This window comes from Myripristis murdjan, chromosome 8, assembly GCF_902150065.1.
Source record: "Myripristis murdjan chromosome 8, fMyrMur1.1, whole genome shotgun sequence".
Classification (NCBI taxonomy): domain Eukaryota; kingdom Metazoa; phylum Chordata; class Actinopteri; order Holocentriformes; family Holocentridae; genus Myripristis; species Myripristis murdjan.
The window spans coordinates 8,524,424-8,551,531 of NC_043987.1; the positions used below are offsets into that span (position 1 = coordinate 8,524,424).

Consider the following 27,108-nt stretch of genomic DNA (forward strand, 5'->3'; position numbering starts at 1 on the left):
AGAGAAAAGAAAAACACACAGATCTCATCTGTCTCAAGCAGTGGGCTTCGACCTTGGCTTCGACAATGACTTTCATTTTCTCCTTTCATATATGACTTGATAAATTAGTGAAATAAATCTAAACTGCAATTATTGTTTTAAAAAAGGGGATTAAAAATGTATCTGTCTGTGTATCTATTTATATATTACAATCTAAATTAAAAGGACAATGCTGTTAAACCTAATTATCATGTTATTCCTAATTCCCGAAATCAAATAGGTCAAGCAGAATTTGCACGCTGCTTTTGAGGATGTTTTGCTCCCTGTATCTGAAAATGTTTGTGCTGTATGAATGTGTGTGGGTGGAGGGCTTCTTTTGATGTGGCAGCACTCCAAGGAAATATTAATGAGCCTTGCTAGTTCCTAAGTTTATTCCAATTTTAGATTTAGATACTGGACTAAGAAAGTTTAAGGAACCCTTTCCTTACTGTGATAATGGCCCTGTTTGTGTTTTCGTCTGCTTCTTCATGGGAGCCTGAATGCATCATACATGGCACATGGAAGTACAGTGGATTCAAGTCGTGAGGCAGATTGAAGAGGTCTGCTGGTTTCCATGTGTGGGCTTTTTTTTTTTTTTTTCTTCCTTTAAACAGCAATAAAACTGTTCCGGAGTCCCATGCATCTCAGTAGGCTGTAATATCTAAATATGTGTACCCCTACTGTGTACATGTGCACACCAGCATCCGTGCATGCCTGAGACCCAGAAATCTCCCTCAGTCATGGATGGTTTCCTGTCGCTGATCATTATGGCTTTGGTTTCTGGGGGAGCAGGGTTAATCTATCACACATCCGTGCAGAATGGGCTATTTGCACTCGCCCCCCGGTGGCATTGTTAGTGCTTTATGTTTCCCAAAAGTGATACTACAATTCTCATAACCCCTGAATGCTTCCTTTTACAAAAAGATGCTGGTGCTTGTCTGCTTGTCCTCTGTGGTGCCGTTCCACATGCATTCGTTTTGGAGGTGATTTTCCATTGGTGTTCTTCTGCTGTCTACCACTGTGAGGAAAAACTCCAGACGTTTTTGTGCTGGAAGAACAGCATCTACTTCTTGTTTTGTGCCATGACTTAATCTGTGTTTGTGCCGTTAAGCAATTTTGCAAATCTTCCTGCAAAATCCAATTGTTCGGCATCCAGAGTTCAATGTTCAAAGTTCAGCTTTTATCTGGACAACATGGGATAAATTTTAGTGCATCTTAAGGAGACAGGGAGCCATGCTTATCCACAGAGGCAGTACGCTGTTCAAAACCAACATTTTTTTTTTTTAAATTATGTAGTAAGATAATCACTTTAATGAAATATATAACTTGAGTCAGTGTATCAGTGAAATGTGCTTTGATCATAATTTTTTTTAATGTTATTGATGTAGTTTAAGATGCAATATTTGCATTTTTTTTTTTTTTTTTTTTTTTTTTTTTTGGACTGGGCCCCATCTTAAATTGGAAATCTGCTTCCACACAAAATGCATATAAGGTCTGCACATTTTGTTACCAGAGTTTATGTGGTGAGGCTCTATTGATTTAGTCAAAAGAAAAAAGAAAAAGAAAAAAAAAAGGAAAAGAAAAAGAAAAAAGAAAAAGTAACATCTCATATCTTCGAATCTGTGTGTGTGTGTGTGTGTGTGTGTGTGTGTGTGTGTGTGCGTGTGTGTTACTAAATTTCATGGGAAAAAAAAGTCAAAAAACTGATTTGACTTAAAAAACTAAAACAAACAAACAAACAAACAAACAAAGTAACAAAAAAACACCACCTTACCCTTGTTTCCACCCTTGTATTTCTTTGATTTTCTGCATCGCCTAATACAGTACGTGCGCCTCACACTCCAGTCCGGTTGGTGGCGGTAATGCGGCTCTAAGCTGATTTGCCAACCGCCAATAAACACAAAGAAGAAGAAGACGACACAAACATGGCCGATGTTCCCGATAATGCGCCGGAGCGTGAGTTTTAAAACTTATTTTCTTATGGATTTGATCATTTTCATCATTACACATGTTGCTCCTGAGTTTCTTTTTCATAATGTCATCAGCCTGTGAGGATGTGGTCGTGTATTGAGTAAATTAAGCAGGCTTAACCTCCTTTAATCTCACCTGTTCACAGTACAATCACTACTATACACATGCATTTACATATTTGTATGTTTGTAGCATTCGGTAATACGTTTATAGCACCCGTCTTGCACTTGATATAGCTTCTGTCTCTTATGTTAAGGCTGTAAAACCCCATGTAAGGACTGTGTTACTCAACAGCTAGTTAACAATACCCTCGTCGAAATGTGACATTAACCTTATAACTTTTAAAATATGAAACTGTGGCGTTATTGTTAACCGACCATAACTGTTTTCAAATAGCTCATGGTTTTTGCTGTGACGTTTCTTTACCTCTTACGTAAAATTATTGCAGAATTAGCACGCTAAGCCTGAAGACTTCGGCTAAATTGTTGCGTACATTTGAATTGGGATAATAGGAGAAATAATAATAGTGTTTTTGGTCAAACTTGGTGCTTGAATTGACTTCTACACCACTGAAAAAGAAAGTGTCATCAGCCAGGAAGCGACTCTGAGCTGAACTTTGTTTACGTTAAATAACATGCGCTTGTTAGTAAACATGCGGTTAATTACAGCTACCGATATTTGACAATGTCTCGACAAAGATTTAATGCAGCTAGCTATTACATGCATATTTTGTAATGCAAGGATGTGCTGACTGCTCATGTAACACTCGGAAATTTTGCCAAGTCATGGTGAGTGGGCTTTCACAGTTAATAGTGAGTTGAGGACAGGTCATGTCTTCAGTAGCTTGCCGTATGTCGTTGCCCTGTGTTGACACTGTGTTTACTGACAGACTCTGTAACAGCAGCCTGTGGTGATGGTGCACTCTATGCTAATTGGTGAAATGAGGAATTCCTGCTCAGATTTGTGCTGTTGCAACATACAGCAAAACAGGACTGTCAGCAAAAAGTCTTCGACAGTTCAACTTGAGGGAAATTAAAATTGTGTGTTATGGTTTACTACAGTAAAATGAGCATAACAATACAATGCTTTAGTTTAGATTTGGTGTAAAAGGTCCCTGAAAAGATGATGCAGCTCACACTGACACAGCACTGCATCATTCTAAGTAATTGCTTTGCCAAATGCTGAACTCTGACTGGCCAGTGAAGGCATCATGGAGCCTGTTTCTTATGAATAACAGCCACAGAACAACACCACATTAAGAAATCCATAGCAAAGTATTAGCTATTGTAGTCATGTATACCCATGATTGTACTGTGAATGTTAGTCTTGTTGTATGGGAACCCATCAGAAACTGTTTGGGTACCAGTCTCGTCTTAGTTTAGTTTGTCAGTATCCTTCGGGACTGAGATGCTCAGGAGTCACAGTTAGGGTTGCAAAGGGGTGGAAAATTTCTGACAATTTTCTGGAAACTTTCCATGGGATGTTAAGCAGACATGTATGCAAACTAATAAAAATTTAAAAAATTACATTTTTGACTTTGGTTTATTTTGAGTAGTAATTGAATAGATTCTTGCATTGAACAACAAAAAATAAACATAAACAATAGGCTACATGAATAGATGAACACTCCTCAATCAGCATGCTAAATCAAACTACACACCTACATTCTTGTATGATAAATGTATTTGTAAGAAAACTGGTTAGCAGAAGGCACAAGAAATAGCATCACAGTTGAGCTCGCTGGCACCATGGTTGACACATTTTGACTCATTTTTTTCCAGTTAAACTTCAAGACCATAGGTCAAATATATTTATCCCAGTAATATCATCAAAACCTACTTGACTGGATGTAGTCTGTGGGCTCAAATGGAGGCCGAGTCATGTGGCCTCAGTCGTCCTGCTGCTGTGTGCAGGATTCTAGAAATGATTTGTGCATGGGATGGAGAAATGCACCATGCAGGGTAGAAATTCAACTGAATTTGCCTTAAATCTGGTTGTTTTAACCAAACTTATGCTGCAAGATGTTTTTTTTTTTTTTCAACTACATTTAAGTTCCCTGTTATAGGCTAACCTGCAATTTTGCAAATTTACAGTTTATTCCTCTAAATTCCTGTTAATTTCCATATATTCCCATAAATTCCAACTTGAGTTCTGTTACTTTACCTCAGTTTTTGTTGTTGTTTCATTCCTGACTGTTTGTTTTTCCCAGACTGCCCAGGGACTCAGAGTGAGAAAGCAGGAAAGAGCACGGCATGTCAGGGCTGTCCCAACCAGACACTGTGTGCCTCTGGAGCCACCAAGGCCCCCGACCCAGGTAAGGCTGTCATCACATCCTGAAAATTTGAACAGTTGATCGTGTACATATGGGATGAGGATTGTCATACTACATTTTTGTGTGTTTGTGTAGTTGTGCCCCTGATTCTAATTATTTTGATCGTCGATCATTTAAAATGAAGTCTTGTGGAAGATACACAAATGAGGAAGCACATGACAAATCAGTGTAACAGATTTAGGATTTATAGCAAGTGGAGAAGGAAGCTTCCGTTGTGAACTTCCGTTTCACAGAGGTTTCCTCTGGGTGCGCTTGGTTTGTTTTTCCTGTGTTTCTCCTGCCGAGGAGTGTTGGGAATACGCTGCCACCTCATACTTTTGATAAAATTCAAAACTGCTCCTTCCATGCTCATGTAAATTCATTTTGAGTCATAACCTCTTCTCCTCCTCCTTACCTTGGCATTGGAAAGTAATGGGCCGCTCACTTGTATCAAATTTCTGAGGCGTTCTTTGTTGTTTGTTTCTCTGTATTTGTGTGCATGCATGCTGTGCACATTTGTTTGGCTGATAATCATACACATGCTATATGCAGACCCACATGTACACATTGTCTTTGCCTCACTGGCTCTCTGTCTCTGCCTGCAGCCATAGCAGAGATCGGAGTGAAGTTGTCAACAGTCAAACACAAGATCCTGGTGCTGTCGGGCAAAGGAGGCGTGGGAAAGAGCACCTTCAGCGCTCACTTGGCTCACGCCCTGGCTAGTGACATCAATAAGGAGGTATGATTTTCATTTTATGTGCACATAATGTAATATGATAGCAAAAATGTACAATAAACAGAATGCAGAGTGCGTACTTGTAAAGCTGCAGCCTCCATAACAGTTTGTGTCTTTATTGTTTATCTTCCGTGGTTTGATTTTCTGAAAGCCAACTTGGAAGTCACAGATGTCAGACTCTCCCACCAGCACATGAACACAGCATAATAACCGTGGCTTTAAAGCTACAATGCAATGCAATATTACATGCATTTTTACAGTAAAATGACCAATTGCAAGTCATCACTGCATGCATTCTTTCCACCATACAGTTTACAGTCAGTCTGTATCCAAATTTCAGATCAGTCACACAAGTGCATCTGTCACTGCGATCAGCACTGCGGCAACAGAAAAAGTTCATTTAAAGCAACTTACCTTGAGCTGAAAGTCTGCAGCTTCAATATGGATGTAAGAGACAAAACAATCCAAGTAATCCAACACGAGCCTTGAAACGTATCCCTCATTTTCATCCCCAAAACACATTTTTGTGCGTTATCTTTCGGTTTTGTATGACCAAGCTGCCATGAACACAGAGGCAGGACTGACCGTTTGTTTACAAAAGGAGTTTGAGCTCACAACACGCTCTGGTGGTCAGGTGGAAATGCCAGATGCAGATCCATCGTCATCATCGTCATCAGTACTAATCTGCTGATCCATGGGCTAATCTGTTCACCAAGTTTCACTCAAATCAGTTTGTAATTTTAGGTATCTTTCTAACAAACCTGCACACATCAGCGAAAACATAACCTCCATCCCACTTTGTTAGAAGAGGTAACAATATAACATGGTAATCATTAAAAAAGCAATTAAAATGTATAAGAGAATGTCTTTGTGAGAGAGAGAGAATGTTATTCTTTCAATAACAGCAATAATCAAGTGAACGGTGATGATTGTTAGAATAGCTGCTGTTTATGTGTAGTAGTGGAGCACACTTGTTACAGATCAGTCTCAGTCTCTTTTCCTGTCACTCATCTTGTCCTCTTCTCCAGTCTTTCCTCTGCCTGCAGGGGAAAACATCTGGTGGCTCTGAGATAGTACATGACAGTTGGTGAATGTATGTGTGTGTATGTGTATAAATGTAAGAGTATGTTCCTTCCACCATACACACACACACACACACACACACACACACACACACACACAAACACACACACACGTGTATCCAGCAGTAGTTTTGGTAAGGAAAAGTGAGCGTGAGAGGAGCAGCTTCCTCGTGCTCTTCAACTGTTGTGGTCCCACTTCCTGTTGATAAAGGCATTGAAAGGCCCTTTGTGCATGTGTGTGCGTGCATGTATGCATGTGTGCGTGCGTGCGTGCGTGCGTGCGTGCGTGCGTGCGTGCGTGCGTGCGTGCGTGCGTGCGTGCGTGCGTGCGTGCGTTCGTGTGTGTAAGGCATCCGTGCTTGTGTGTTTGCATGCTTGTGCCAAGTGCCTGGATTCTTGCTTGAGTGTGAGCTAACAAGGGGAAGAGGGCAGAATCCATCTTTGATAATGGATTATTCTGTTGACCTTACATAAACTCAGTCTGAGTTGTAGGGTAGTCAGTGTATGCAGCTGTACCATCTGTCTGCCATAGATAGGTACAGCTGCATTCCCAGATCTTGTGGCCACTTAAGGCTTAACTGTTGGCAAGTCTTTTTTACGTATATAGTTACGGATAGAGATAGATAGATTTTTAAAATGATCTGTGGCCTCTGTTGATAGATCGCAAAGAAAATTGTGCCTTCTCAAAGTGGTATGCTGTTAAATTTCCACCCATTGTAAAACCCTGGGAATGATGGGTGATATATGGGTGTCATGTTATTGACATCATGAAATGAGATTTCATATCATCTTGGATTTTGGATATTTTAACATTGTGATACATCTTCAGTGTAACCTTTTCCTGGTTTTAAGCCTTCATTAAGGTAAAGTGACAAAATTTTCTCAACATATTTAGCTGTGATGGCTGAGGGAACAATGGTTGCTTTTACCTGCACGTCAAATTCACATTGCTAATTACTGATGATTAATTACTGTTGTAATTCTTCTATTGCAGGTTTTCTGCAGAAGCAATTCAACCTTCTGTTCAAACTGCAGTCTCTTGTCCTCTCATAGGTGCGGGAAATCTCGTCCTTTGTTACCCATACGAGCGCTCGGAGAATGAGAATGGACACTCACACAGAGTTCCAAACTCAATCTGTTTAATGTTGGGCTCTTAGCCTCTTTTATATCATTCTAGTCACGCATGTATGTGGTATAGGAAACTTACAGCCAATCACATCAAAGAAACATAACCACATAACATTTCTTCAGTTACATATTCAAGCTTACTTCTACAGTTACAGAGTCAAGCTTACTTCTACAACCACAGAGTCAAGCTTACTTCTACAACCACAGACTCAAGCAAACACCTGCATGACACTTCTACAGTTGCATACTCAAACTTGAAGGTCAAATGAGTTCATTGTATGGTTTATGTGGAACTCAACAGGTTTATCATAAGGTTTAATCAACATAGAAAAGCATAGGTAATATATACATAACAATTCCCCCCTTTGATTATGAAATAATCATTCTAACAGATTCGACCTAGTCGGAGGGATTCCACACAAGAGAGTGATTTCCGCATGACCAAAAGACATCTGGAATGTTTAACCTTTTTGTGAAAACATAATTCTTTATTTGTGCCCCATAACCGGAATCGTCTATTGTGGCTAATCCTTTCTGGTTATTAGTTCTGAAAACGTTGTAAGTTTTGTTACACTTTAGGTGTGTGTTTCCCAAGTTAAGGACATCTGAGCCTGATTGCATCCTTATGCAAGTGAATCTAGCATCAGGGTGAATGGGTGGCATCGGGTTAATTGGAGGAGCCTCACTGTGCTGGTGATATGGAATCTGTGAACATGTCTCGTTCAACCAAGAAAAAATCTGCCACTGGTCAGTGTTTGAGGTGGTAAAACGAAGGAGTAAGCAATCTAATGGGCACACAGCGTTGGCTCGGTGGCCCGTTCTAGGACAGTTGTTAGTGCACGGGTTGCTGGTTTGACAGTATTCAGCAAAGGGTGCAGCTACGGTCATGACCTTTGGTTTACCTTTTGTACAGACAAAGCATTCTTCCTCAGTGAACTGTCTTGCAGTGTACGTGGCGTATCTGTACCAGGGACTGTGAGAGGCAGCTTGCATAACCACAGAGACATAATCTATCACTTGGTCCTTGTGGTTTTGCAGCATTGCCTCCACGCCCCTCTCCAGGGTGGCCTGTGACTACAAGGGCAACGTTTTCTTGCCCACCTGTGCCTTGTGGCATCTTGTAGAGTTATAACCTGTTTTTCTTTATTTAGTATTAATTGATTATAGTTGTAAGTTATATAATGTTGTATCTATCTGATGTATCTTGGACTATAATTGCAAAACTCTACGTGTCCAAACACACGTACTGATATTATTTCTATTTCATAGAGTATGGGACCGTCATATACTATTTCTTCTCTGATATAGATTCCTTTAGCTAGCTTATTATAATCTCGATAAGAGAGGTTAGTAAAGTGATCACCATAGAAAATAACGTTATATTTATAAGCAGTAATAGCAGGAGAAAGCTTAAAGCATGCGATTTTATCTATGTCAGCAGAAAAGTCAGTTATCTGGGAGTGACTCTGGATCTGGTCTCCGTAGAGCAGGATGTTGTCTTCGAGGTCTGAGACGTGATGAAACAGGGGAGCCAGATGATGAACCAGGGGTATCGTCTCGATCTCCGCCAGGGTTGTCTCGTGGCACCGGGCTGGACTTCAGGCGAGAGCGTGTATCCACTGGGATTGGTCATCCGTCAGGACCGCGGTTCTGGTCACAGCAATCACTTGGGTTGGTGGACCATAGGCTGCTGTTCCCAGCTTTCGGGGATCCAGGGATCGGATCAGGACCCAGTCTCCTGGCTTCCAGGGATGTGTTGGTTCTGTGGAAGGAAGAGGGAGAGAAACAAACACATCTCCGCAGATGCTGTTAAGTTTGTGTATTAAAGCATGACAGTGTTCTCCCAAGGCGATGTCCAGGTCACCTGTTAAGATAGGAGCACCTTTATTACGTACCCAAGGAGTAGGAAATGGTCTTCCCATTAAAATTTCAAATGGGGATCATTTAGTAGTTTTGCTGGGAGTCATTCTGATTTCAGCAAGAACAGAGGGTAACAAATCTACCCATCTTTTACCAGTGTCCTGCATTGCCTTGGACAGCTTATCTTTCAGTGTCCTATTCATTCTCTCCACTATCCCCGAGGATTGAGGGTGATGGGATACATGGAGTTGCCAGTCTATTCCTAGCTGCCCACTCAGTTTCTTAGTGGTTTCAGCAGAAATGGTGTTCCTCTATCAGAGTTTATCTGTCTAGGGATGCCATCTAGGAATTAACTCCTTAGTTAGTATTTTACATACTATGACACTGTTTTCTCTTGAAGTAGGGAATGCTTCAACCCATTTAGAAAATTGGTCCACTATTACCAAAAGATATTTAATGGATCCGCAGGCAGGCATATGTGTGTAATCTATCTGCAACATTTCCCATGGTGCAGTAGGTTGTGGTAATGCGTCATGTGTGGCTTGATGTTTTGTTTTGTTATTTCTAGCACAAGTTAAGCATTGGCCTATTATTTTGGCTGTCATATCCTGTATATTTTTTTTATAACAAATCGTTCTTTCAACAGCTCTATCACCCCCCTTTGTCCGACATGTGAAATTCCATGAAAATGGCGGACAAGTAAGGGAAGCAAGGACATGGGGAGACATACTTTGTTCTGTATTTTCAAGTGTTCCCCAGCATTTGGTTCTGTTGCACCTTTAGAGCGCCAGTAGACAAAATCTTCCTGAGAAGCATGAGCTTGTATGTATGCTAGGTCATTGTCTGGTAAATAATGAAGGTGCAGGGCAAGTGTAGCATCAGCTAAAGAAGTAGCAGGCCCTAGGTGAGGAGAGGACGGGTAGGAAATTGCAGCTGTCTTAGCTACGGCGTCAGCAAGATTATTTCCTAGAGAAATAAAAGCTTTCTCAGAAGAATGAGCCTTAACCTTGACAACAGATAGTCATGCAGGTGTATGACACGCGGACAATAGTCTAGTGACAAGAGACGCGTGTGATATGGGTTTGCCATCGGCTGACTTTACCACACCAAAGGCATAGCGAGAGTCAGTGTAAACAGTAATAGTCTGTTCAGGAAATAACTCAAACGCTCGAAAGAGTGCCATAAGTCCAGCTGCCTGGGCTGAGTTGAAAGGCAGGCTGTAGGCTTCATGCACAGTGTCGGGTAAAGACACAACAGAGTAACCACAGTGATAAACACCATCAAAGGGTTTAGAACATGAACCGTCTACGAAAATGTGCAAGCCATCCTCAAAGGGAGATGCTTCTATGTCGGGTCTGCAAGAGGAGCTGTGTTTAATGGCAGACAGACAGTCATGCGAGCATGAATCATTGAGTAAGTTGTTTTTTAGTAGTTTGTAAAGCAGGTAAGCAGGGTTATTAGGAGAGGCATGTGAAATAGTGAGGTTAGAAGTTGAGAGCAAAATGGCTTCATAGCCTGAACGTCTTTGGGCGGTCATGTGTTGAGAGGTTAAGTTATTCAACACTGTATCTACCTGATGGGTAGTGTGTAAGACCAAATTATGAGACAAAACGAGCTTTTGAGCGTCTTCCACCATGATAGAGCACGCGGCCACTGCACGCAGGCAGGGTGGCATGCCCTGTACAACAACAGGGAGTGTCTTACTATAGTAAGCACAGGGTCTGTATCCACTGCCATGTTCTTGGGCCAATACTGCTGTAGCCACATGTGTATGTTCAGATACATATAAGTGGAAGGGTTTGGTGTATACTGGAAGACCTAAAGTAGGAGCATGCAGCAGTGCGTCTTTCAGAGCTTTAAAAGAGTAGTCCATGTTGGGTGACCATAAAATTCCTGTTTCTGTGATAGCAGAGCGTAGTATTTTATCATGGTATGAACAGTCAGGAATCCATTGTCTGCAATAGTTTATCATGCCTAGGAAAGACAACATTTCTTTCTCTGTCTTTGGAGGAGCAACAGCCATTATAGCAGATATGCGTGATGGTAACAAACGTCTTTGTCCCTTGGAGAGGAGGAAGCCCAGGTACTGAACCTGGGGGAGACACCGCTGAATCTTTTTCTTTGACACCTTATGCCCGCAGGCAGCAAGATGTTTGAGGAGAGACAGAGAGGCTTCTTCACACAGAGCTTTGTTGGGAGCGGTGACCAATAAATCATCAACATATTGTATTAGGGTACAACCCTCAGGTGGAGAAAAGTTTTTCAAAGTTTCTCTAGTCACCATAGAAAAAGCAGCAGGGCTATCAACATAACCCTGAGGCAAGCGAGTCCATGTGTATTGTTGTCCTTCAAAAGTAAAGGCAAACAATGGCTGTGATGCAGGGTGTACAGGGATAGAGAAAAACGCACTGCACAGGTCTACAACTGTAAAACATTCATGCTCAGCAGGTATGGCAGTTAGTATGGCGGGGACATCAGGTACAAGGGGTGGGAGAGGCACAATGGCATCGTTTATGCGTCTCAAATCTTGAGTGAATCTCCACTCATTTCTACGCATTTGCCTTGTGAGTCAGATAGGGTAACCACATTGCCACAGAAAGAGAGACATGAAACGTTTAAGGAAATGGTGTTATTGTTAGACACGGTTTCACATGCAGTCACAGACGGAGAGTAGCGTTTGATTAGAGAGAGTGCAGTGTCTGACTGCAAAGAAAAATCAGCTTTGTCAGTGTGAAACAAAGACATGTTGCATTCAGGAATATCAAGCATTACAGCAGTGGGAGTAAAAGAGAGTTTTGCCCTCATTTTCATCAGCAAATGTCTTCCCAGTAGATTGACTGGGGAGTTAGGGATTACTACAAAGGTGTGATAACAACAGTTATCATTTCCCCATACTGTTAACAGAGGATGAGTTTTAGGGCATCGAGTGGGTGTCCCATCTATCCCTACAGAGTTAATGCTAACTGCAAATACGGGTCCATTGTACATTCTGCCAGAGAACGATGACACCGTGGCACCAGAGTCAATGAGGAAGGGGTAAGTGTTCCCTTCAACAGTGATGTGTACTATAGGCAACTCCTGATATCTGTTGGCTACTTGTAAGTGGAACATCTGCAGTGTTAGCTGGGACCTACTCTGTGGGCAACCCTATTTGTTGGCTGGCCATTGCATGGGGAACTGGGGATTATTCATTTGACTCCCCCCTTGAGTAGTCTGTGATACTGACTGAGACTGAGGCTGTGGCTGATTGCCGCGATTGCCACTGCCTTGGTCTCTCATTTTCTGTCTACACTCATTACACCAGTGTCCGGGTTTATTGCAATAGTGGCAGTTACCTCGTTTTCCTCTACCAATTCCAGTTGTATTGCCACCATTGTTAGGCCTATTATTGTTCCACTGTCTGCGTTTGTTGCCCTGATTCTGAGTATTCTGAGTGTTTTGGTAATACATGCCGTTGGGTGTTTCATCCTCTGAAGAGTGCATCAACATAACCTTAAGGGACTAAAAGTCCTGCTTACTTTTCTTTTCCATATAAACTATCATAGCTTCCTCTTCCAATGAACTAGTGGCTATACTACCAGCCATTAAGTTAGCCGTTCCTGGTTTAAAATCGGGCACGTCTAACCGGCTAGTGATACCATTTTACATATTACCGTTCCAAACAGTAGGAAATTTAAGCCACACATCACAACATTCCAGCATGTATTTTCCATCAGACCATGGAGAATTTTTACTTATGATGCCTTTCTTTGGATCACAACATTTGATCATCTGTATTAGATGTTCTCTTCGAAAAGAGCCATCATCAGGATATGGTTTTGGCCATATATTAGGCAGTCTTTGTGTGTAGAGATTCAGATTTTTTAGTGAAGGGGTAGCAGTAATATGAACCTGCATTCCGAGAAACAAATTGACTCGGAGTTTCTCCCTTCACTGGAATTGGGTTCGTTAAAGTTTTTAACCTATGGACGGAGGATTTAACCTCATCAGGGGCCTTGTATTTTACCGTTCCTTTACTCTGATTTTGTCCCATTTTCTACTCCTTTTCCCAATTTCCAAAGGACGGGATTTCCGTGAGACCCAGTTCCTAACAGGTAACAACCAATCAGTAGTAAACTACAATTGGGATCCTTGTCTGAATGGCAGGATACCGGAGAAAGGAAGCAGTAAGTAAAATAAAACAAATCTGCTTACCTTAGTCCAGTATCCCACTTCTGACACCAAATTGTTGTAATTCTTCTATTGCAGGTTTTCTGCAGAAGCAATTCAACCTTCTGTTCAAACTGCAGTCTCTTGTCCTCTCATAGGTGCGGGAAATCTCGTCCTTTGTTACCCATACGAGCGCTCGGAGAATGAGAATGGACGCTCACACAGAGTTCCAAACTCAATCTGTTTAATGTTGGGCTCTTAGCCTCTTTTATATCATTCTAGTCACGCATGTATGTGGTATAGGAAACTTACAGCCAATCACATCAAAGAAACATAACCACATAACATTTCTTCAGTTACATATTCAAGCTTACTTCTACAGTTACAGAGTCAAGCTTACTTCTACAACCACAGAGTCAAGCTTACTTCTACAACCACAGACTCAAGCAAACACCTGCATGACACTTCTACAGTTGCATACTCAAACTTGAAGGTCAAATGAGTTCATTGTATGGTTTATGTGGAACTCAACAGGTTTATCATAAGGTTTAATCAACATAGAAAAGCATAGGTAATATATACATAACAATTACTGATTACATATTGCCAGTTGTCATTGCTAATTGTCAAAATGCTCTTGGTGGCGGTGAAAATATGAATACTATTTTCCAAGATGCTGTTATATTGTTGATATTGAGGTATTCAGCCCAAAACATTGTGGTGTTTGATTTTGTCTGTAAACCTTTTTCACAGTCATCTTGACATGAAACAGCAGGCGTTACTGATGACATTAATGAAGATTCTTTTTCATTTAGATCTAACAGAGTCAGGGTCCTGCCGTTTCATGTCAGCATAGCTGCTATGAAAAAAAGTCTGTTGTCTTCACTTTGGAGGGTTTTTGTCATCTTTTTGTCCTGGTGAGGGTATGAGTCTGGTTTGGTGGCTCAGCAGCCTTAAGGTACATACCAGGCTCTCACTTGCATATTTCCTGTCTCTCTCTGCAATACGCTGGTAAACTGCAACAGAAAATAAACTTTATAAAAGAGGCTCTTTGACTAAGAAGTTAATGAAACTGCATTAGCCTGGAAGCGGGATGCTTGTGGTCCCTGAGCAGAAAGCAAGCCATTTCCTTTGCAGACAGGACTACTAAAGGAATGGGAACTCAGTGACCTAGTTCTTAAATCCCAATTTTCCATTGTCCATGTGCACACGCACACAGACACACACACAGACACACACATACAGACACACGTCTGACCAGAGTCACTGCAGGAAGTCCAGTAGGATACTCCACATTCCTGCAAGGTTAAAGGCTTTGTACCTCTCTCTGTCAGTCACATACACACACACACATACTACACATGTGCACACACATCAAAACATTCAAAGATGTAGTGAGGATGACCCACTTACATATTCACTTGTTTCTAAAAGGAAGAGGACTTTTTTGAGCGTCATGGCTAATTTATTCAGGACGGGGAAGACAAAGGTGGTCGCACTGTTTGCCAGGAAGAGGTTTGCTCTCGTGGAGGAAGTGTGAGGTGACTTCCAGGTCAGAGCAGATCAGCCATTTAGAGTCTCTCTTTGTTTGTTTATGTGGTGTCCCTCATTTTGTCTCTGTTTATGTTTTCTTTTTCTCCAGTGCTCTCTTTTTATAGCATTTGTCTGCTCATTTCCACTGGGGTTACTGACACTAAAACTACATGCATTTCTAGTGCTGTAGAATTCTTTAGATAGATGGTCAGAAAAATAAGAGCTGAATGCACACTTTCACAGTATTATATGTAATAATTTTTATTTATTTATCTATTTACTTACTTACTTATTTACTTACTTACTGGCTTATTAATTTGTTTATGTGTTTATGTGTTTATTTATTTATTATTCATTCATTCATTCAACTTAATATAAAGCCTTCTCATTCTTATTGATGGAATACACCAACATTTTGGAGATATATTTTTGTTGGTCATCTTGCCTGTTAAGTGACAGTTGCCAAAATCATAGATCATAGATCCTAGTAGTTTTGTGTAAGAGATCGGCAAAACTTGAACTATGATGAAATATTATAAAATACCATGTTTTGACTGCATGGGACTCTCTCTGTGAAGACTGTAGGCAGTGTGTACAGCTTAACATCACTGCAGTTATGAACATGTGGGTGTCCATTTGCAGACCTATACTAGGTGCAGGGCTCGAAAGGCTTTAAAAAGAAAAAAGCTTCCATTCATGTGAGATGCTGAGGAGTGATGAGTTTGGCCTCTAATGCTGTGCTTCAGTAAAACACAGAAACATGGATTTTTACTTTTACTTTAAAAGGTATGGAGCATTTCCCATTGTATGCCGGGTAAACACATGCAGACGTTGTAACTCAGTAAGAATAACCGAGGTACGCTGTGCTGTGATCACGAGATTACCACGTTACGCCTTTCACTTTTCATTCTCACTGTCTACTCTGCAAAAACTGAGACAGGGAACCATGGTTAATTGCCAATTTCAGTTTTATAACAGAGGGAAGGAATAGTCACCTTTTCGCATCTTTTTACCAGTTGTATTTGTGAATGGGACATTTCAAGTGTAGGAACATTCTGTTTATTGGTTTATTTTTACAGGATACTGATGACAGGGTATTGGAGAGGCACATAAGAAGAGCTTTATGCAAAAGGCTTTAACTTGACTGTGGCCAGTGTTTGGGTCACTCAGTTGATGTAGACATAGTCAGCTTACCTCATTCTCTTAATTGGTGGCTGCATTATGTTGTATCTAATGGAAGCACTACTACATTACAGCCAGAGACTAAATCTTCTCCCTTAGACTGACAAGCCCATGTTCTGCTGTGTAAGAGGGTTCTGTCTTACCCCTATGGGAGACAGTCTTGTCAGCCAGCCTCCTAATCTTCCTGCTTTTCCAGTCTTATCTCACCACACTTCAAATCACTTTGCTCAGCTCTGTGCCAGCAGTAAACTCTCCAGCAGCAGCATGCAGTCCAACTACTCTGTGTCGCCCTTGAGAAATGACAGGAGATCAGCTTCTGCACCCCAAATGCTTATCCGGAGTCATTTTTATGTGATTACAAAACTGTAGACCTTAGCTCGGAGTTTAGGGTCAGTTGAGGCTGTTTCACATAACAGTCTACATCTGCACTCTCTTCTACAAGTTAAAGGCTTTCTTGCAACTGTATTCTGTCATAATTTTAATTACAGCCTGTGCTAGCCTACAGTACCTTGCTTCTTGTATCTCATCCATTCTAATCTCTCTCTCTATCTCTCTCTCTCTCTCTCTCTTTCTCTCTCTCTCTCTTTCTCTCTCTCTCTCTCAGGTGGCTGTGCTGGATATCGATATCTGTGGTCCATCCATTCCCAGGATCATGGGCTTGGAGGGAGAACAGGTAAGCAGTCCACAAAAAGTAACCCATTAAATTGGCTATATTACATTTGGACCCAAACAAACAGACACTTAAAGGACTCATATTTTACAAGTCTTCCCATATTTAGCCAATGTCACATAGCAGCCAAAAAAGTTACCATTAGCCTGTCCTACTCAGCTTCCAGACCCGAGTCGGAAGCACAGGGGAGATGTTTACCAGGGCTAGCCCAATTCACTTTACCAGCAGTTGGGGAAACAACAGATGAGACTTTTCTTGACTTGAGAAGCTGCAGGTTTTCTGTTGCCTCTGCTGTACATTAGCTGCCAGTTTGAAAACTTACTGCTAACCCTTTCCTCTGCTCTGCTTGCATTCACCGTTACTTTTGTACTGCTTGCTCTCCCACACGCTCAACCACACATTGCACACTTCCCTATTCCTTAAAAGAGCTATCCTACTCTTATAACTGTACCTTTCACATAAATGTCCTTTGAAGAATGAGGAAAGGGAGGATTCTGGTATTTGATGTACAAATCAATAACTCCAAACAATACAGTGTGCAAGTTAAAATCATTAGTAACCCACTGATATGAATGATCATGTGAATTCTTTCTTGGGTTTGATGTCTGCCTTGAACCACAGAGTATGTCTGCAATCGGTTGTCTTCTCTACACAGGTCCACCAGAGCGGGTCAGGCTGGTCTCCTGTGGTGAGTCAGACTGGAACTTCTCTCTTTAAGCGGTTTAGGTAACCCTCAATAATTCAAACAGTGCGGTTAGTTTCAGTTTGTTAACAATGTAAAGCATGCATGTGTGTATGTACACATTCCAGTATGTGGAGGACAACTTGGCCGTCATGTCTATCGGCTTCCTCCTTAGCAGTCCTGACGACGCTGTCATCTGGAGAGGACCCAAGAAGAATGGTATGTATGTGTGTGTTTGTGTTTGTGTTTGTTTGTTTGTGTGCATGTTTGAGAGAGAGTGTGTTTGCTTGCTTGCAGAGAGCACATGTTATGTTTCCCAAATTCCTCCAGCTGTAACCTCTGCTGTGTGTCCTTAATCAGGCATGATCAAGCAGTTCTTGAGGGATGTTGACTGGGGGCAACTGGATTACCTCATCGTAGACACACCCCCTGGCACCTCTGACGAGCACCTGTCAATCGTCCAGTACCTAAGTGCCACCCACATCGACGGAGCTGTGATCATCACCACACCTCAGGTAACATGCATGCACATATGCAGGCAGTTATACCCTTCCTATGACATGGCACTGGCATACACATGAGCTTTTCAGTACTTGTAACCTTGTGGTTGCTGTCGAACCACAATACACACAGACAACACCTACATTTTCATTGCAAATGATCTATTTACATCCATTTCTCTGCATAACAGACAGTTTGTTGCCTGTGTGTCCACTCATTTCCCATCCTGGTAAAAGAACTGAAACTCTGTCATGTATTGCGAAAACCACAGTTACTAAAGATTCCCAATTCAAAACAGCAAGTTGATGTAATGTGAACACTACAGCAATCTGACAACAATCATGGAGTGTAAATTTAAGATATTTAACATAAGATATTTCCAGTACAGTTACAGTGGAGTTTAATAACAAAATTGTTCAGTCATGTGAAACAGCAATGGTAAATATCAGTTCTTGTGTCTGTTCCTAAGAGTCCAGTCAACGAGATTCTTTCTAGACCCGTGTTCAGCTATCATATAGGGAGAAATCTTTGTAAAAGAGGCTTAAAGGGCAAGTTCTCCATCAACATAACTTCATTAGACTGGAATAAAATGTAGTAGTGCGGCATGTTTTTAATGAAGTGGCAAGATTCTTGCCAGTGGCATTATGTTTTCGGATTGTCCATTTCTATATGTCTGTCTGCCCACCAAAAAAATAGACTACAACATCACAACACAACACGACCACAACACCCCATGTTTGCCCACTGGTCAAACACTGAATCCTGTCAGAGCGTGTGTAAACGAATAAGGAATGTTAGTTCCTGTACATACTGTGAGATGTGACGGTTCAATAAACTCATGGTTCGGTTTGCACCGTGTTTTTTGGGTCACAATTTTGTTTTCTGTGCAGTTTGTTTGGTACATCAGGGAGAAAAAAAAATACTATTTCTAATGTTCTCTGTATTTTGTCTTGTTTGCAAAATACGTTGTTTTTTTTTCTTTCAGAGATTTGGGATATCAATATGAAATCAACAAATATTCTTTCAAAGGCAAAAGTCTACTAAGACTACTTAAAACAAACATAAAAATACTCTCAGTGTATTCGTTAATTCACCAGTTGAGTGTGTGGTTAGACTTGACTCTCATACAGTGGATGTGTTTGTAGCACTGCACTTTGTAGGGTGTATTGAGTATTGAACAGTTCCTTGTTTTATGTTTGTTTTTTTGTTTTGTTTTGTTTTGTTTTGGGTTTTTTTAATACGGTTCTTTTTTGTACCATAATGTAATGGTTTGGTTCTTTATGGTCCAGTTTTACACCACTAATATGTACAATTTTTACAGCCCCATAGTTAGTAGATTTATTGGTGACTTAAAATACAATTCCAGTTATATTCAGCTTCAGACTTATTATTCCTAGTTTTTACCATCATGATGACTGATTGTGTTAAACTCTCTGAAAGTGCAAGTACCGTATGGCAACCAACAGAGGGTGCTAATCTACTACAAATCAGTGCTACATGTCAGTGATAGGCAAACTGTTATGGCCCCATATAAAACCATATGCACATTATACAGGGAAAACCACAGATTTTAATAAATTCTTGGTGCAAGTCAGTGGAGTATCATGGAATTATTTAATCCCCAGTTTAAAACACAGACACACACGTGCACACACACACACACACACACACACACACACACCACTGCTATTTTCATTAACATGAAAACTAAAACTATTGGTGAGAACAAAACTAAAGCGAGTTATTTTCAGAAAATAAAACTCAAACTGTAGATGTACCTTGAAACAAAACCTAAACTATGGTTTTCCCCTGTAAAAGAAATAAATCATTAAAGTCCCCCATAAAACCAGGCCAGAGATAGTTCATGATGACAATAAAAGGTTCGCAGCAGTTTTTAGTGTGTGCCCTGTTTGTTGTGTGTGTGTGTGTGTGTGTGTGTGTGTGTGTGTGTGGGTGGGTGTGTTGGTGGGTGTGTCAATGGCCAAAACAAACCTGGTTTGATAAAGAACTGTACTGGCTGTTCTGTTGGTGGTTGTTATGGTGTACACACGTGTGCACGCACACGCACTCACTCACAGTCCTGACCTAGATGTTCACACTTTCTAGCTGCCATTTTGTAAATCCACAGTACTTTGGGAACAATGGCACTTTGGCTTTGCCAGTTTAGCCTGCCAGCTAATTATGTAGCCAACAAAGCTTTCCTGTTTGTTAAGGTTAACTGAGCTGATACATGTCAAGCTGTTTTGACGGTGTGACAACCTACTCTGTGAATAACAGGAAAACAAGGAAAACATTAATTAATGTCCTAGGGAGTGGCATCCTCTGGCTCTGTGAAAAGAGAAGAGTAATATATGTAAATTTGTGTAGTGAACCAATTAATGAATCGGACTTATCATACACAAGATATTTAACATTTACAGCAACATGCTTGTGTGCCCTTAATTGGCTAGGCAATACAGTATCATTTTTAAAGCACATTTCCTACACAGGGGCAAATTCAAGTTGCTATAGATATACAAAAAGCAACAATAAAGTTTAACAGTGAAATTTGCCATTAGGTTTTTAATAAGATCACAATTATTACCAGACTAATAAAATCATTTAACCAAAAAGTATGTGTGGGTTTTAAAGCTGCTGGGGTTGGGGGCATTTCTAAGACCACCAGGAAGTGCAGCATAATAGCAGTTCTCAACCTTTTTGATGTCATGGAAAAATCTGTGTATTTACTGGGCAGCACTATCTCTGTGAAAACACAATCCGGACTGCACTCTAAGTGAGACTGTAGTTAACCCAAGTTCTTACAATGGCCTGCTGAGGCCAGACAGCGGTGGAATCACTTCCTCATTCCCGCTGCTCTCACTAACCACAGACTTGAACACACACACACACACACACACACACACACACACAAACACATACACACTATGGGAATTACCCGCTTGAGGAAGGCAGTCCAGTTTTTTTTAACTAGAAAAACATGCTGAGTGTTAATCTTTCCCAGTAGCACCTTGCTTGTTCACACAGTTGACACCTGAGAGCTGCCCAGTTCAACAACTGGAGTAGTTAAAGTGCCTTGTTGAAGGGCACTTTAAAAATAGTTGCTGAGGCATGGCATAATTTTTGCTCTTTTTGTAACTAAATCTTCTTCTTTCCTCCCTGCGTCTTGCATTCTCTGGCATCTTCTCTCGCTCTCTCTTTGTCTGTCATCCTCTTACTTTTTAAAACTGCTTCTCTAGGAGGTGTCGCTGCAGGATGTGCGCAAGGAGATCAGATTCTGTCAGAAGGTCAAGCTGCCAATCATCGGAGTGGTGGAGAACATGAGTGGCTTCGTCTGTCCCAAATGCAAGGTCATTCACAGATACATGTGGACAGATGAATGCGGATACAATCTTACACACAAACACAAATGCGTTCATATAAACACGGTACGGACAAAAGTATTGGGCCACCTACACATTAGACCTACAGGAAGTTTTCTGACATCCTATTCTAAACCCATAGGCATTAATATGGAGTTGGTCCCCCTTTGCAGCTACAACAGCTTCCACTGTTCTGGGAAAGTTTCTACAAGATTTTGGAGTGTGTCTGTGGGAATTTTTGCCCGTTCATCCAGAAAGCATTTGTCAGGTCACTGATGTTCAACCAGAGGGCCTGGCTCAAGATCTCTGCTCTAGTTCATCCCAAAGGTGTTGGATGGGGTTAAAGTCACGGCTTTGTGCGGGCCAGTCAAGTTCTTCCACACCAAACTCAGCCAGCCATGCCTTTATGGAGCTGCTGTGTGCACTGGGGCTCAGTCAGGAACAGAAAAGGGCCTCCCCCAAACTGGTCCCACAAAGTTGGAAGCAGAGAATTGTCCAAAATGTCTTGGTGAGCTGAAGCATTAAGATTTCCCTTCACTGGAACTGAAGGGCTGAGGCCAACCCAGAAAAACAAGCCCATAGCGTTATCCCTCCTCCAGCAAACTTTACAGTCGGCACAATGCAGTCAGGCAGGGAACGTTCTCCTGGCATTCACCAAACCCAGACTCGTCCATCAGACCACCAGATAGAGAAGCCTGATTGGTTACTTCACAGAACACATTTTCACTGCTTCAGAGTCCAGTGGTGGCGTGCTTTACACCACTCCATCGGACGCTTGGCGTTGTGCTCGGTGATGTAAGGCTTGCGTGATGTTGATGCCAGTGGAGCTCTGCAGTTACTGAGTCAGCAGAGCATCGGCCACTTTTACACACTATGCACCTCATCACTCGGGGACCCCACTCCGTAACTTTACGTGTTGCTGCCACCTGGTGGCTGAGTTGCTGTGGTTCCTAAACGCTTCTACTTTGCAATAATGCCACTTACAGTTGATGGTGGAATATCTAGGAGGGAAAAAAATTCACCAACTGACTTGTTGCAGCGGTGGCATCCTATTACATTACTATCACAGCACCAGGCTGGAATTCAGTGAGCTCTTTAGAATGAGACATTCTTTCACAAATGTTTATAAAGGCCGACTGTATGGCTAGCTGCTGGATTTTATACACCTGTGGCGATAGGATTGAATGAAACACCTGAATTCAATGATTAAGAGGTGTGGCCCAATGGTTTTGTCACTATAGTGTATGTTCACCAGGCTGATGCAAGGACATGATACAAAATATGACTGTGTTTATTAATTAGGAGTATGAAAAACATTTTAGAGAGTGATAACAATCATCAATGTAAGCTTTAACACTGAACTCTGTAATGTTTTTTTTTAATTATTAATATCCAATTATATTATAATATATAATATATATTATCCATGTGTGTAGTAGAGGATGGTAAAACTCTAAAACAGATTCATTTGCTGTGGCTGGAGACCCTTCCTGTACTCGGAGAAATGTGGAAAACATCAGTCAGCTGGTCAGGGCGTAACTCTCCTGGTTGACATTGCCAATAAAGTGATAAACTGCATCAGTGGAGTGGAATAATGAAAACAAACACCAGGGAAAACACCAGGTCCAGCTCTTTTCACTAAAGCCCCTTTTCCACCTAAATTACCTGGATAAAGTATTACCCAGGTAATTTTCCAAGGAACTAAAAGACAAATTAGTGATAAAACTGAGGTATGAAATAGCAACAGCTATTTTACATGTCATTCGTTATAGTTGTGAAGCATCAGGCTATTTAACCTATTGTAACCTCCTCGTTGACACTGTTTTTATTTGGCTAGCAGCTCTGCTTTCTCCTGAAAAGCAAAAAGTGAAGTCCTCTAGTTCTGTGTGTGTGTGTGCCAGAGAGATGCAGAGAAGGAAATGAAATTAAGAGCGTCTATCTCCACAGTAAATCATCTGTTGAGTGTTTTATGGTTATTTATTTTTTGCTTTAGAACATAACCACCGTGAAACAATCAACGCTTGCCCGTGCTCTTAGCTTTATCGCACTCTCTGTTTTTGTCTCACCTTTTTTAAAACAAGTTGGGAAGCCGACAGCAACGCTCACTTTACTTTTAATGTTATCAAACAAAGAGAAATGAAATTAAGAGCGTCTATCTCCACAGTAAATCATCTGTTGAGTGTTTTATGGTTATTTATTTTTTGCTTTAGAACATAACCACCGTGAAACAATCAACGCTTGCCCGTGCTCTTAGCTTTATCGCACTCTCTGTTTTTGTCTCACCTTTTTTAAAACAAGTTGGGAAGCCGACAGCAACGCTCACTTTACTTTTAATGTTATCAAACAAAGAGAAATGCCCCCCCCCCCCCCCCCCCCCCCCCCCGTGTCCTAAGACAGTCCTCGAGTACTTTGTTGTTTTATGAATCAAGCGGTGCACAATTTGAAGCAGCCGTTTGACCAATCAGAAATGTTGCACTGCAAGCCCCACCCTCCTGGGCAATTTGAATGTCCCTACACCAAAGTTGGAACTTTCTCTAGGATAAAAAATTTACCTGGAACTACATTTTGGCCCTGGTCCCCATGGCCATGGTCGACTGAAAAACAGTTTTAAGCCCTGTCGTATTATCAGAAAGTTGCAATATTTTTTTTTTAAGATGTAGTACTCAATATGCTTCACAAAAAGGGGAAAAATGACTCTTCTGCATTCCCTCTTATAGAACACGTCGCAGATCTTCCCTGCCACCAGTGGGGGCGCTGAGCGGATGTGCTCGGATCTAAATCTGCCTCTGTTAGGCAAGATACCCCTGGATCCCAGGATAGGACGGAGCTGTGACGAGGGGAGGTCTTTCTTCAACGAGGTGCCCGACTCCCCTGCTACCAAAGCCTACCACAGTATTGTGCAGAGTGAGTACAAATACAAAAATCCATACGGTACATATCAGGGCTGTGAATTTAGTAACAGTTGATATGAACAGGAGGTATTGAACAATTCAGTTTAAGTTTGTAAACAGTTTAAGTCAACAATTTGATCAGCTACATTTACCCACAAATTAATTAAATATATACTTGCAATAATGTAAGACTGTCCTTTCACTTCTGAAGTATAAAAAACAAGATGACAAAATTACTTACAGATTATTTATTCTATTCTTTAAATGGACAGAAAAAGGTGCAGTTCATAGCATCCTGTTAGGTCACCACAGGACTATTTTTTTTTTTCATGAGACGTGAATGATTGACTTCAAAGTCCCAGTGCATTAAGGCTAAAGTCCTATTCATTCTGTTCATTTCTTTTAGCAGATCGATTCAGTTTAATTGTCAGAAAGTACAACTGATGAAGGAATTAATTGTTACATGTCTAATATATAGAACATATGTGCATGTGCACTAAACACACACACACAGACACACACACACACGAATATACAGGTTAGGAACCAGGGTGTAAATATGAATTAATGTTATGCCATGTTATGTGTGAGGTAATATAGCCTGTCAGCTTTACCCAAACTATTTGGGCAAGGCTTTCATGCAGAATGACGATATCTCTTACGTCTTTTCCTTGTATTGTCTTCTTGTTTCCTTGCAACCCTAAACCCCACCCCCACCACCCCACCCATCCCGCACCCCACTTACACACACACACACGTACACACACACACACTCTTCCAGCGAAGTGCTTCTCTTGTTTTTGATGACTGGCTGTTTTCGTTGACTGTTTGATTCCTGATTAAATTGAATGAAAGAAGAAGTGATCATTTGACAAATGGGAAGCAACAGCTAAAGGGGAAGAAGTTTAGTTGTATGGAAATCGAATAAGAACACCTACTGCATCAAAGTAAAGTTTGTGAAACGAACGTGATTTGTCTCTTAGACAGTGATTCACCCTTGGCCAGTTTAAACAGTGAACTGAAAGCGGACACACACACACCCACACACACGCAAACACAAACATTTGGCAGCAGTGACATTTATTTAACTTAAAAGTGGTTGAAATGAACCCAAGATTGTTGAAATACATGTCATCAGTGTGGTGGTCATCATCATCCTCATTATTTTCTTGATACCCACCATCATCATCACACTTTCCTCCTGTCTGCAGGTATCCAGGACTACTGTTCCAACCATGTGACGGAGGAGCAGAGCTGAAGATGGTGCAATGGCTGCCATGTTGGACCAGGGGCCGTTCACATGATGAGGGTCTGATAGATTCATTAGGATTGTGATCATAAACTAATGATAAATTAAGGACACACTCTACGGCCAAATGCACTGAATCGCCCATAGCGGTGATACAGTAACATGCAGCAAAGCCTGCCAGAATAAACCCTCATTCTCTCTCACCAACTTCATTATAATGCATCACTTGCTGGTCACCTTTCTAGGCTGGGTAGATCTCACAGAGCAGTGATTCTTCTTTGTTCACCACTGTGAGGCAAATGCAACGTGTCAAGTAAAACAGTGACGTGTAAAAATAAAAACAATACAAAATCCTCAATATAAATAAGTCTATAATTCATGATTTTTACATGATCAAAAGCAGAGATGGAAATGAAACCAGTCAAAACATTCCCCCAACCACCACCGAAAGGCAAAAAAAAAAACCCTGTTACACAAGGTACATGAAATAGTGTCTGTGCTTCATCTCCAATAAATACACGCTTTGATCCCTGAAGGGTTTTTGATTCAACAAGCAGTTTGAGAGATGGTACAACTGAATTCTCCTGTGTCCCAGGTTGAGACCACATTCATATTTAGATCAAAATGTTACTCTACCTCAGGAATTCACAAACCATGAATTGAGGCATTAGTTCAATCTCGCCTTCACTTTGTTGAGAAGAAAGGGATCAGAGGTGCAACTCTCCATGACAGCACCAGCTTCATTAGTGGTAAAATTGGCGAGAGTTGTTGTGGAGAGAGTGTTTGGGTTAGTTTTTTTTTTTTGTTGTTGTTTTTTTTTCATATGATGCTGCGTCATCAGTGATTATAATCAGTCTGTTTATGAAAAGAAAAATCCCACTTCTTGTTTTTTTTTAGCTCATGTCTAGTGAATTGGGGTGGCTTATATGTTTAGAAATATGTGCACTGTCCACAGCTGGAAATTACCTTTGATATATACCAGTAATAAAGGTTACAGGAGTCTGACAAATCCTAAACCGCTGACCAAATGGGTTCAGGATATGAAAGTGTTACCAGCAGCGTTCAACCAATTAATGTCGCCCTGCACACTGGCCACAAGTGTTATTACTTGCAATGAAAATGTCCCTGATTTATCCTTGTAATGAAATGATTGAGTCGAGCTTGATTTGATGCAATACTGGTGACAACATGACCAGTGAAGGTTGCTGAAAATTACTATGTGATTCCCAGTTGTAAATTTACTTGTTTACATGAGTATTGTATTGCTTTGTTATAGTTTATTGAACGGATGTTGCTTCCTATGGTGCACTTGCTTTAATTGACTAATAAAATAAATTATCTCAAAACATGAAATGGCAGCCCAGACATCAGTGACAATCAGAATAGCTGAGGGGTGCACTTTACTGGATTTCAGCCTCACACTCACACACACACACACACATACACACCTATTACACATTTTTAAATAACAAGTCTGTGTGTCGTTACACCACTTGCTTTGTGTTTAGCCAGTGCATGAAGCATTTTTTTGACCGTTATTTTGACCGGTTTGATTACAGGCAGCATAATTATTTTCAGCAGTTCTTTATTCCAAAGACTTTATTTCATAACGCATCAGTGTCATAGTTTTGTGTCTGTTTTTTTTTTTTTTTTTTTTTTTTTTTTTACGCACATTTTTGTTCCTCCAGTGTTCACTAGAAAACACATGTGAAACTCACTTATCACCCCCCCCCTCCAACACACACACACACACACACACACACACACACGAATGTGTGGTTCACTC

At 41.0% G+C, this 27,108-nt stretch overlaps 1 protein-coding gene across 1 annotated transcript; it reads left to right on the forward strand.

The window, feature by feature from the left end:
* Positions 1 to 1,850: 1,850 nt before the first annotated feature.
* Positions 1,851 to 26,675, forward strand: nubp1 (nucleotide binding protein 1 (MinD homolog, E. coli)). Its single transcript, XM_030058716.1, has 10 exons — positions 1,851 to 1,974; positions 4,199 to 4,303; positions 4,906 to 5,039; positions 16,575 to 16,643; positions 17,296 to 17,328; positions 17,451 to 17,541; positions 17,683 to 17,837; positions 21,060 to 21,170; positions 23,900 to 24,086; positions 25,285 to 26,675. Exons 1-10 carry the CDS (start codon positions 1,944 to 1,946, stop codon positions 25,329 to 25,331), a joined length of 963 nt encoding a protein of 320 aa, XP_029914576.1. The 5' UTR covers positions 1,851 to 1,943; the 3' UTR covers positions 25,332 to 26,675.
* The last annotated feature ends 433 nt before the right edge of the window (positions 26,676 to 27,108 follow it).